Source organism: Thunnus albacares, chromosome 13 (assembly GCF_914725855.1).
Source record: "Thunnus albacares chromosome 13, fThuAlb1.1, whole genome shotgun sequence".
Classification (NCBI taxonomy): Eukaryota; Metazoa; Chordata; class Actinopteri; order Scombriformes; family Scombridae; genus Thunnus; species Thunnus albacares.
The window spans coordinates 6,490,550-6,502,766 of NC_058118.1; the positions used below are offsets into that span (position 1 = coordinate 6,490,550).

General features: G+C 42.1%; 1 protein-coding gene and 1 long non-coding RNA gene across 3 annotated transcripts in view; one reads left to right on the plus strand and one right to left on the minus strand.

The window, feature by feature from the left end:
* Nucleotides 1-12,217, plus strand: part of srrm3 (serine/arginine repetitive matrix 3) — a 74,191-nt gene that overhangs the window by 5,989 nt on the left and 55,985 nt on the right. Inside the window, exon 1 of one of the 2 annotated variants that reach the window (XM_044371177.1) lies at nt 10,018-10,184. The exons of the other annotated variant lie outside the window; for it this stretch is intronic. Within the exon in view, the coding sequence (XP_044227112.1) occupies nt 10,176-10,184 (9 nt within the window). The 5' untranslated portion in view covers nt 10,018-10,175. Of the gene's footprint in view, nt 1-10,017; nt 10,185-12,217 lie in introns of those variants that run through there. 2 annotated transcript variants of the gene reach the window in all.
* LOC122995810 overlaps nt 7,860-12,217 on the minus strand; it is a 59,208-nt gene continuing 54,850 nt past the window's right edge. Inside the window, exon 5 of the long non-coding RNA XR_006406860.1 lies at nt 7,860-8,102. This is a non-coding gene — a long non-coding RNA (uncharacterized LOC122995810). The remainder of the gene's footprint in view (nt 8,103-12,217) is intronic.

Genomic DNA, 12,217 nt, shown 5'->3' on the forward strand with positions numbered 1-12,217 from the left:
AATGATGTCATAGGCCGAGCAGCGTGTTTGACATGAGAAAGTGCGGCGGCGTTGTTGAGGTGAGTACGAAATCACGGGAGAGAGTGATCGCTCGATGCGGGGAGAGCTCTGTGTTAGGAATTTACAGCATATTAGGGTGGTCATGTTGCTCCTCTCGGTCAGCTCATGAATAATGGAGGGGGGGGGGGGAGGGGGGGGATCAGTGTCTGGTTCCATCAGGTGATCTCGGTGTACTTTTCAGGAGCGCCGTGTGTGTTTACGTGTGTGTGTGTGAGAAGAATGGTGAGGCGCAATGAGAGCAGCTGCTGCGCCCAACACACCCTCAATACAAAACCATCTGCCATGCTGACTCCAGAAAACCAATACACACACACACAAACACACACACACACACACACACACACACACACACACCCTCCCAAGCAAACAACACCCTACATACAAGCTGAGAAAAATACACTCTGTTTTCTACTGCAAAAAATATCATTCAATATTGCAGTTTTTAAAGTCAAATAATCGTTTTAAAGAGGGTAACGTGTAAAATATATTTAAATATATATGTTTTTCTCTAGAATTAGGCCTATATAAAAACATGATTGGTTTTAAGCTAGTTTGCAACAGCAGCAGTGTTTTTTCAGGAGAACAGCGCTTCCGATTTTTGTGATGTCGTGGCAAAAAAGAAACATAAGCCAATTAACCTCTGTGTGTGAAAACCGTAGAGACATTATTGACTGAAGTATGTTTTAATGAAGAAGTTTACTTTCTCCAAAAGCCACAAAAGAAAAGACGAAATTTAAATTAGGACCCGAAAGCCAAACTTGAGCTCTTCAGCTCTGCCGCAAGAGATTTACAGACACACAGTTGCAAAATACACAGAAATGCTTTGTTGCATACGCCCATGCCGTGAAGGCAGGTGTTAGTTGTTTAGGAAATGATTATTTTTGTTTCGTAGCGCTCCCCCGAAAGCCTACTGAGTCTTATTGCAGCGATAGGTGCAGTAGATAAAGAATAAAAGAGAGAGTGGGAGAAATGATCCTCTCAGCAGCCCATCCAGAGCTGTCATAATCCTGAGTGGGTGAGGTGGTGGAGAGGATCGGGCAAAGATAAGATGATGACTCAGGGAGCGGCTCTCACATGAGGAAATAGACAGAGCCTCAATAATGGCTTTTTTTGGTGAATTACTAACCTCTCTCTCGCTCATTAAAATCAGTATTTACAAGGGTAAACTATTGTAATCCGCTGCTAGCCTCTGCTCGCAATTTAAACGGTCTATTTGAATCATGTCGAATTCCAATATCATTTATTTGGATCACGTACAATCTTTTGAATAAACATCAGTTTAATTGCTCTGGATAAACAGTGCTGTCAGTGGGTGCGTGTGATGAGTGACAATGGCTCATCCTGAGTGAAACCAGCAGATGACAAAATGTCATCAGTGCTGAGCTGCGCCGCGTGGCACTGTTCCATTTATTTACCCCAGAGAGATGGGAAAAAGGCCAAGGATGCGGAGGAATAAAAGCAGGAAAAGGTGATGCTGTGAGCGAAAACAGTGCTGAAAAGATGAATGCAGTCTCTGACCTTTTCCATCTTTTCTTCGCAGAGCATACTGGAAATTTATATCAGCCCTGCCTGCTGCAGTCGCCGCACCGCCTTCCGCTATTTAGAGCGGGCCAGACCTAAAATAACAGTTTGCTCTCTTTATCCTCAGCTCAGAGCTGGTGCACTGGTGGATGCATTTAGTAGATTGGCCTCGGTATAAAATCTATATGGGTGCTTGGTTTTGAGTTATTTCTGTCTTTATAGTCAAAATGTTCAAAAATTAGAGCTCATCAACACACTCCTCCCTGTCAGAGTCATACAGCTGTTATGGGACAGGGGATGAATCAATCACGCTGTCTCTCTACGGTTATGTAAAATCGTGTGTATCTCAAGAGCTCATTGTATTTATTGCCTTTGTTTGTGTCTGATTGGACAATGATCCATCTGATGCCTTCACAGACAGACTTATGAGCAAATGGCTTTGGTAAATAATAACCTGTTAAACAGAAAGACTAGAGGACCAGCGTGTGTATTATTAACAGCAGCTTGACTCCTACTTTACCTTTGATTGCCCTCATAACTTATTGGCCAAACAGCACCTGGGCGCTTATTGCACAGGTCATTGTCATGTTCCCTTGATCGCTTCCCAATTTAGTCATGGACCACTTTCCTTAAGCAAGATGTTTTTTAGCATCTAACTGTATGAGAAACTATTCCCTCTTTATTTCTGTCACAGCACGGCGCCGTTCTGATGACATAGCGCTGGCAGCTGTATTAATATTTCCTAATGTTTTTTTTGGCAGCATGCACCAGATAAACTGGGCGAACCAAGTCACTCACAATAGATACACACAAAGGAAAGGCAGGGAACCTCCCTTGTTTGTAAAATCACATCCATAACATCTGCTTCCAGTGTGTAAAGGCAGACGCTGATAAAGCCTAACATGGCTGTATCCCACACACAGCACGGTAGCCCAAGTGTGTCTATGGTAACTAGCCTCTTCTGAGAGAGAGTTTACAGGTAACGGACATCAATAGTGGATAGTGAATTATATAGAAGCTGTATCAGACTGTGTCTGTCAGGCACAGTCCCAGCCTGTGAATCCAAACCTGATATTGGACTGATGTGCAATATCCACTGAGCTCTATCTCCTGCTTGACAGACTCTCTCAGTGGAAAATCCACAACCTATTTTGAGAATAAGCAGTACAACAGGTTAGTCTACAGTTGTTGGAGCATGTAGTGTTTCATTCAAAATGTTATAAAGAAGGTATCATATGCATTTACTGTCATTTATAGCCACTTAATACGACATTAAATGATTTTATTCTAAGAGCCCTTCAGCAGCATGTGTGTCTCATGGGGAATCAAGCTCTGACTTAAAGGTACCCTGTGGAGTTTTTGACTTGTGGCAGCACTATGGAGCAGTTTTTGTATGAGTGGGTCCTGATTTTTTTTTTTTGTTGTTGTACATTTGGACATGACATGATTCATATTCTTACCAATGGCTTCTACTCCAGTGATAGACAGGTGGTGGTAGCGCGCCAAATAACACAGCAACGCGCCAGCAGATACAGGCAAGAACGACAGCAAGCTAATAAATATGAATGTGAACAAATGTTTAGCAAATGTTTTATGAGTAAGGAAATGCATTCAACATTGTTTGTTAGAGCTCAAGGAAACACACAAAGTGTTTTAGTGAGTAACACTGAATTTAAACATAACTTTTGTTTACAAGAAAACATTGCGCCTTTAAATCTGCACATTAGTCAAGTTTCCATACACATGTGGTGCAAGTTTATTGTGTTAAAGTGTGTTTCTATCCACTACTGATATGTGAAGCTCTAATTCTCCAGGCCAGTGTCATGAAACCATTGCAGAAGAAGAGGATGCAATGAGATTACGCAATTAAAAGAAGCTCAAATGGTGGAAAACCATGTGTAAATGGGAATGTGAATGAATTATTTTGAGGAACGTGTGCAACTTTTTCATCTCTTCAGCGGAGTGAAAGCTTGAGTGACATTTAAGTCACATGCTTTAAGTACGTCATTATTTATTTGCTAAGTCTGTCTCCATTACACTGTTTGTTTTTAGCGATACAATTTCTCCACCTCAGCCAAGTGTAAAAAACTGTCCAAGATCCATCTCCACCAGGTTTTTTTAATGCACTAATTGAAAATGCGCATAAAAACAGGTAGATGGAATCGCACTTACTGTCATGAACGTTAGGTGTTAATGGAGAGTGTGAGAGGCTTTGTGTCTTCTCGTTGGTTGAGGGAACTGATGTCAGATGTGCTGCTGGTTAGCGGAGTATTCTGCAGACACGTTAAAGCGTCTCCTCAGCTGAAGGGTGCATTAGGCATGGCGAAGTAACACATCACTGCTGTCAATAGCGGACATCGTCTCTACATCTCATACTGTCACCTCCTTTTATGTCTCCAAATCTCTGTCACCACTTTGATCAAGCAACCACAAGCAATTAGTCAGACTAATTGTATCCAATTTGCAGAATGAAAGCATTGGCAGCTTGGGAGGCCTGTTCATCAGACCTCTGAGAGGAAAATTGTTGCCACCATCTGCAAGATTCTGTCCAGATTACCTTTGACGACATGTTAGCAGTGATTACCGGTTTACAAAGAAATCTGTACCTGCAACTACTGACCCATGTAATGCAGTAACCAGACAAATACAAATATTCAGTTTCAGTTCCACAATAAGAACAGCGTGTTTCTTCTTCCTCAGTGTCAAAATCTGTGTTTTGTATCAACACAATACATTATTTTTCTTTTACAGCATTTGCAAACAGCTCGATTCACCTCTTACACGCCGAAGTTGCATCAGAACTTGGTTTGAACCTGAGCAGATGCCGCTTGAGGTTGAAGCTCAGCTGCTGCATCATTATTCTGTTTGTTGCTTTGTGCTTCCCCATATGTGCACGCTTCTTAATAAAGGAAGTATATGTGTTGTTTCAGCTCAACTTCAGAGTAGTTTCAGCAGCTTTATTAACAGTAAAAACAACAATTGCATGCCTCATATTTGCAGACTAAAAAAAAAAAATCTATCCTGGAGCTATTATGCTTTTATGAAAATCATAAAATAAAACAATTGTATTCTGTAGCTGAATCAACATTTCTTTCCATCCCCACTCCCTGCTCAAAGTGTTCATAGTCATATATTAGGGAGCTACAGTCTGCTAGTAACAACTGAACAATAAAATTGTAAAATGAGCAATATACTATTGAAGTCCTGCAGGTGGTGGTTGTGGCTTTGCCTGCAGGAATTCAACAGTATATTGAATTCCTGTTCATGACTGATTAGGTCTTCTAAAAATGTTCCAGAGACTTTTAGTAACACTGAGTTGTGCTCTTTTATAAAACAGGAGGTACAGCAGTTCACTAATTTGACTGTTTCACAGATCAGAATTCACCAGCAGTTAGTTGATGGCTGGTTAAAGTCGTGATTCAAGTCTTACATTACTTAGATGAAATTCTTAAATAAGATAAAATAGGAAATAATTTACATCATGGTGATCTGTAAAACAGAACTAGTCTTAATGCATCCATCTCACCTGCATAAATTGTATATCACCGTGTTTCTAACAGGCTTTTAGTTTAATTCAAGATCTTTTATGAGCATGTTTCAGTTATGAGTCAGTGCCATCCTCTCTCTCTCTCTTACATACACATGCACACCCAAACTGCAGCAGCTCCTCTCTAGTGATTAGACTAGTGACTTTTTTTTTGCTACCATGCCACTATCACAGTTTCCCAACCTTGATTTAGTAAGCAATTTAAACTTTTGCAATCAGTAGAATTTGCACATCAGTCATTAGTAAAATTATGCCATTTTCAGTGTCTTATGCTAATAAGGCTGATTAAACTGGATGAAATCAGTTTCCAGTTATGGCCGCAGCCGCAGCAGAAATCCTCACTTTGTTGTTAAAGCAGAACGCAAAAAAAAAAAAAAAGTTCAACTGTATATGCATACGAACGTTAGACTGAAGAGGGTGTAATGCAGCCCTCATAATGAGCGATGCCAACTGGTGACACTAATGCAAAGAGCTCAAATAAAACAGACAAAGACACACGTACAGTGAAACAGCTGTTCTGAGAGCTCGGCGACCAGCAGCAATTCACACAGCAGAGAGCCTGCTTACATTTATGGACCCTGGCTGCCAATTTCTTTTTGGGAGAATGTTTGGCTTCATTGCTCCCTGTGGACCTTTGCTGGAAGAATTAGGAACGTGTGCGTTGTCGGCGGTGGACTCAGAGGTATGAGCTGAGAGGCTGTTGAGGCGCGGCGCTCCTTTCGCTCTTGTTAAGTCACAGGGGCCGCGATAGCAGGCAGGAGCCTCGGAAGATGGAGATAAAGTGGGACATTTTACTATTGCTGTTGTGTTTGAGTCAGAGCATTTGTCGCTGGCAATATAGTGCCACTATTTACCACAGGGACCCACTTATATTAACCAATCTGATAAAAGAGATGCACTGACAGCCTTTCTATCTCTGAGCCTCCCAACACCCATAAAAGAGCTTTTGTTGACTCACATCTTGAATGGTTGTTATTGTGAGGAGCGGCTTTCTTAGCAACAGGAAGTTACAGGCTTTATAGCTTTCTTACATCAGCATTGTAGACCTTATATGTTCTGATAGCAGAGATAATATGTTCAAGGATTCACAAGGAGGATCATAAACAAATATACATGTGTCTCTTAGAGAGTCACAAACATCAGATTTTTGGGAATCAGCTGTGAAAATATTCAGTGTATTGCTCATAAAAAGTTTTTTCCTAGCTATGAGTAATTTCTTTTCTAGTTGGATAGTTCTGTATTGGCTTTCTGGCAACAAATATTTATCTAACAGGCAGAAGGATTTTGGTATAAATGAGATCTTTTCAAACATGAAGTCAGCTCCACTAGTATAAAATGTTGGAGGGCACTATTTGTTCCTCTCAAAAGTAAAAAAAAAATATCCAGCATGTTTTCAAAGAAACACATTTCAACAACAAATGCAAGCAACCACGGCACGCTTTGCATAATACTGCATATTACTGTGAAAGTACTCTTTTAGTGCAGAATAGTGTGTTTTTCAAATGAGCCTGCCCTCCTCCAGAGCTGCGCTGCAGGAAAAGTGTCCGACCTTTACTCGCTCAGTGAGGGCAAGTGGCCCGTGGATGCCAAGCCGAGGCCGAATGAATGTCGTCTCCAAACTGCTCAGCACCCCGGTGGTATTTTTTGTCTTTGTTTTGTTCTACAATAAGAAATGTCCATTTGCAGGCCTGAAGCTTGAAAAGCAAGCATGAAGCACATTTCTGTATATTTTTCAGAGCCCTGTCAAAGACGGATATAGGTTTTCTCTAAGGACGTGTCTCTCCTCATCTGCACATCTGCCTCCGTTTCTCATCTGTATTCTATCCTCAGTCCCCCAACCCCATCGATTAACCCCACAGTGTAGAGCAGATCTTTTGCTGGGTTTAAAGGAGTCAGCTGTCAGGGGAAATTTCATGCCCAATGCCTTTTCCATTAGGGAGAAACAGGAGAATCTACCTCCTTGGGGGGGCGTGCAGATAAAAGTTGTGGCTCGTGAACCCTATAGGCTCCCTTAAAGCTCACGCTGTGAATCAGAAAGCGTGTGAGGTCACACAGCTCACCAGGGACAGATAGAAAGCAACGCAAAGTTCTATACTCAACCTATATGCGGCTCAGTGATGAATATACGGTTCAAGGTGCTACGAAGCACTAAATGCAGTGGACCCTGGCCTTCTAGCATTGACAGCTGTGCACTTGTTAACAGAGAAGGGTTTGTGAGGATGTTGCTCATTTATTCAGTGGCAAGAAATATGATTACCAACAGAAAGTGGGACATATGAGAGATGGACAGGATTAGAGTGAGTGAGTAAAGACAGAAATGGATCTGTGATCTAGTTATCTTCAGGGTAAGAATCTGACACTGAACTTCTTCTCATGCTGCAGGTTGACTGAAATGGGGAGGAACCTGAGTCATAGTTCTGATTGGTCAGTGGGTCTGCTCCTGGCAGTAAGACTACTGTAGCTACATACTGCTGTTTTTTTTGTACTTCAATCTACAAGGATAAGGCAACACACCTGAGATTAAAGGCATAATTCATAATTCATTTAAAATTATGCACAAGTACTGCAGGGTGCATCTCTGATCCCTGAACTTATCATCTCATCTGAGGCAAGCCATAAAGATATAACATTTGAATCCTGGCAATAACTTTAAATAACTGCCTCATCAAAAAAAAAAAAAAAGTGCCAAAAACCAAAGTGTGTGTCACCTTGGAAGTCATATCAACTGCAGTAAAGTGATATCATTTGCTTGTCCCAAAACACAGGTTAGATGGAGGGTAGAAAGACATTTATTGAAGCATGTACTTTATATAAAGTCGACTATAGAGGCTGTGTATTTGTTGAAGAGCAGTTCTGAGGGAATATCCTGAGTTGAGATGAGAGGATCTACGGGGTGCTGGCTTCACCACCAGGCAGCCGGAATGACCAAAGCAGACCCCCTGTGATGCTGGATTGGAAACGGGGCCCCAGGGGACTAGTGGGAGAGAGTGAGAGAATTATTAAGTTTTAAGCAGAGCCTTGGTATATAGTGTACACTTTTCCAATTTTCTATAGGTTTTCAATGCATTTAATCAGTTTTTGTAGAAAGGTATTATATAAGTACAGTAACTTCATCTGGATTTATACTTGTGTGTCAAGAGGTTATGTTGTACCTACAGTTACAAGTTTCTAATGCCGGTAGAGATTGTGGAGAGTGGGGACGTCTTGAAACAAGTTGAAAAAAAGGCTTAGTTATCTTCTCCTTTCCTGTAACACACATCTAGCAAAACAATTTCCACTGCAAACCCTCTGCTCACAGAAATCCCCGCTCTCTATCCCCCGCTCTGTGAGTGAAACTACATAATAACAGCAACCACACAGAATAAGGAAACCCTCTTTTCATCGCTCAAATCACAAAGGGAATGAAAGAATACAAACACAGTTACTGTAGGGAATATGATAGAAGCAGGATACGGCCCGATCGTGTTGGCGATTGTGTACCGTATGATACATATGATCTGGGTGAAACTGAACTGAACTATAACTCAAAACCTTCACCGGAGGTGTCGAGAAAAAAATGAATCTGCTACTATTTTTATAATTGAATAATCTTGAAAAATGTCAAACCAAAACCTGGCTGCTTCCAGCTTCTCAAATGTGAGAATCTGATGTTTTTATATGTCATACATGATAGTAAACTGAATATGTTTGGCTTTTAGACTGTTGGTCTGGAAAACAACACCTTGAGATGTAGAGAAATTATAACATTTTTCACTATTTACTGATATTTTATAGACAAATTGATTAATTGAGAAAATAATCAGTAGATTAATTGATAATGAAAATAACTGTTAGTTGCAGCTTTACGAAAAAATAACAATTACAACTGAATTTAGTTTTCTAATTTTCTATTATTGAAAGTGTTTCAATGAAAAATAAAGCTAATTAATAAAGCTTTTTCATACTGATATAATCAAATGTATCCGCAGTCACTCAGAACAACTTTAACCACTTGAGAAACATCATATTACTGTATGTTTACTATTCCAACCTGGAGATTATGCATTTTGAGGCACTGTGCGGTATATGAGATGTCATAACGGCTGATTGGGGCAAATTTTTAAAGCGAGCCAGAAGAGCAGAAGAGACCGAGGCTCCACAGGGACTTAAGCCAGAGTGCTGGGCAGGAAACAGATGGCGATGGTGGAGGGAGTGGGGGCGGGCGGTGCACAGAGAGACGCAGTGCCTGGCCAGAGGATATTACAGCAAGCCTGGACACACTCATCCTCTGTCCGCTACTTCCCAGGGGATTAATAAGCCCATCATAGCCGCTGTCCATATGGGGAACCACAGAAGGGATGTGACACTCGGGGGGTTACTGTAACTGGTTGGCCATTTTGTCTTATAATGTCTCACTTTAACTCAGTAATGTTGCAGATGTTTGAATCCAGTCAGCTTCACTTTGTCTCGTAATGGAGGGCAGAGAGAGAGAGAGAGTGGGACAGGAGGTGAGGGCTCTGAGTTGGCCCACTGAGAGCACTAAGAGGCCTGCTGCTGTTCATTATTTAGGTTATTTTTACACCAGCATGGCCAAACAGGTTACCGTGCTTGTGTCTGGCATAAACAGAAGGAGGAGCAGCCTCTATCTTGTGCTATTCCTCCAACTTGTCCTCTACAGAACATTTTACCCGCTACCTTGATTGAAGTGGCTTTCTAACAAAGGCTCCAGCATTATGTGTAGCTGCAGCTGTGTCAGTATCGACTTTGTCTGGAGCTGTATTGGTGTTGGTGACATTTCTTGTATTCTCATAACACCTCCAGTGCTGCCGAGGGCTCCATCTGACCTTTGAGGCGCCGAGTGGTAGCCCAGAGGAAGAGCAGCAGCCAGCTCACCTGACCTTTACGAGTACTTTCACTGTGTCCCAGCCACCCTCTCTCCAGCCAACTCTCAGTCCGCTGGCTCCTCTAGACTCCAGTGTCTAGTGCTGACAAGCTGGATCTGCTGCTGTCCTCGGGCTCCCCGGAGATCCTCCGCAGCCTGTCTCAAGGTATAGGCTTGCAGACGAGGATGGCAGAGGTGAGCAGACAGTGCAACTTGACTTCCAGACAGTGAAGATAGATAGCTTTACTGCAAATAGGCCAGGGACTCCTCTTTGCTGGGCTACGCTCTATATCAGTGTCACTCTGTGCGTGCGTGTGTGTGTGTTTGTGTGCATGTGTGAGTGACAAAACCCTTGAAAAAAAAAAGGTTTATTTCAAGTCACAACAGCTTTCAGCCACAGACCTCCTTGATTTGTACTTTCACAGATGCATGAATTTTAATTTTCCGTATGAATCACAATCTTTGCATCGTTATCATGGTGTAAAAAACAGTATTGTGTGTGGAAGGGGCTTTTTGTTCTTCAGTTGAAATGTTAAAATAGGCTTAGATGAAGGTGACCTCCAGCCCCCGACATCACCGCAGGTCCCTGAGAGGAACTAAATTAAAATCCACACAGCAACAGTAACAGTCATGCTACATGAATGCAGTTCTCACTGGTGTTAACGTTCAGCAACTCTGATATGGAGAAGTGAGGAAATTAGCTTCATTAGTCCCTGAATGACCCATTAAAATGAATTGTGGTTTTCTTGAAAAGCCTATTTTCTCACCCCACTGCAGATTACATCCATAAAAAGATGTTTTAATAACTTTAAAATAACTTCTTGTAATGAAAGTTAGCTCATTCTAAGATAGATAACCACCTCCACTGTCCCTTACTGGTTACTTTTTCTTATTCATCAGTTCATTGTGTGCCCAGAGGCAATTCACATCTGCTTCCACTTCCCAATCTGTGTATGAATATACAAACTGTTGTTTGTACAGAGGCTGGGGATTATAGCAGGATGCCTCCTCTGAAAGGTGCCTTAATCCTGCTCCCAGCTTGCAGATTAGAAACCCCTGCTTTTTGAAGATTTTACTCAATATCAGCTCCTTCCCCCGGCATGTAAATACATTTCAACACTGATTAGCCCAGAAACATTGCTTTGGAACCCTCCCCCCTCTCAAAAAAACACAAAACAAAAACAGCCTTCATGAGACATCAAAGGCATTACTGCATTCATACATGCATGCATGTATCGTCTCTGGAGGCAGAGCGGTAGAGCCTGCGTTAAAGCTGGAATATCTGCAGCTTCATAGCCCTCTAGCACGTAGTCCTTTCTGACAGATGGCCAGAGGAGATGTGAAATCCGAGCTGGCAGAGAGAGGTGGGATGTCCATTGTGGCATTATGGTTTGTCTCATGTTATCTCCCTTTTGCCACAGCCGGGGCGCTTCACGCATGGCCTCCAATATGGGAGCGCTGCAGATTGAGATGTAAAAGCACAGGAGCAACACTGTGCAAGGGGAGGGAGGAGTGACCGATCTCACCTTGACAGTCTGAGGGAAGCTGCTGAAATGTTTTTTTTTTTTGGTTTTTTTGGTTTTTTTGAAGCTCCTATCTCCCCGGCTGCAGGGTCGATAGCTGTGTGTACGTGTTGTGTATGCACGTGTGCACCCATCTGCGTGCCTCTCTGCAGGGCAGTGAGGTGCGTGAGGAGCCGATGACAGATGGTCATCATCACTGTCAGCGACATATCTGTCAGTTTGTCCTGGTCCCCACCTCTCTCATCTTCTGAAGAAGGCCTGTTTTTCTCTCAGTGAACTGAACCATACCATGTGTTTTTTTTTGATTTTGTTCGAGGTCACTGAAGATCAGAGACGATAGGGGTGAGCTGTCTATTGACTGAGTTTTTCATCAATCAATCAGCCAATCAGTTTCTCTTTCATGGGGCCTCCTGTCTGACATTCTCTCTGAGTCTTTATCTCTCAGTCTTCTACAGTTTCCATTTTCAGTCAATATGTGTGCCAGATTAATTCCGTCCTCATCTGTGTTTGCCTTCCGTGACCGTTTTGGTAGTTTTTGTCTGCACAAGCAGATCCAATTTAAAGCTTTGCATTTTTCAGTGAAAACCATTACTGAGAAATCCTGTCAAAACAGGGCTTTTTGCAAGTTGACCTTGATTCAGTGGAAGCTATCTGTCCTCTGACGTTAGTTAATCACGGTGTCTCCTTGCTTTGAAGAGAATGTTT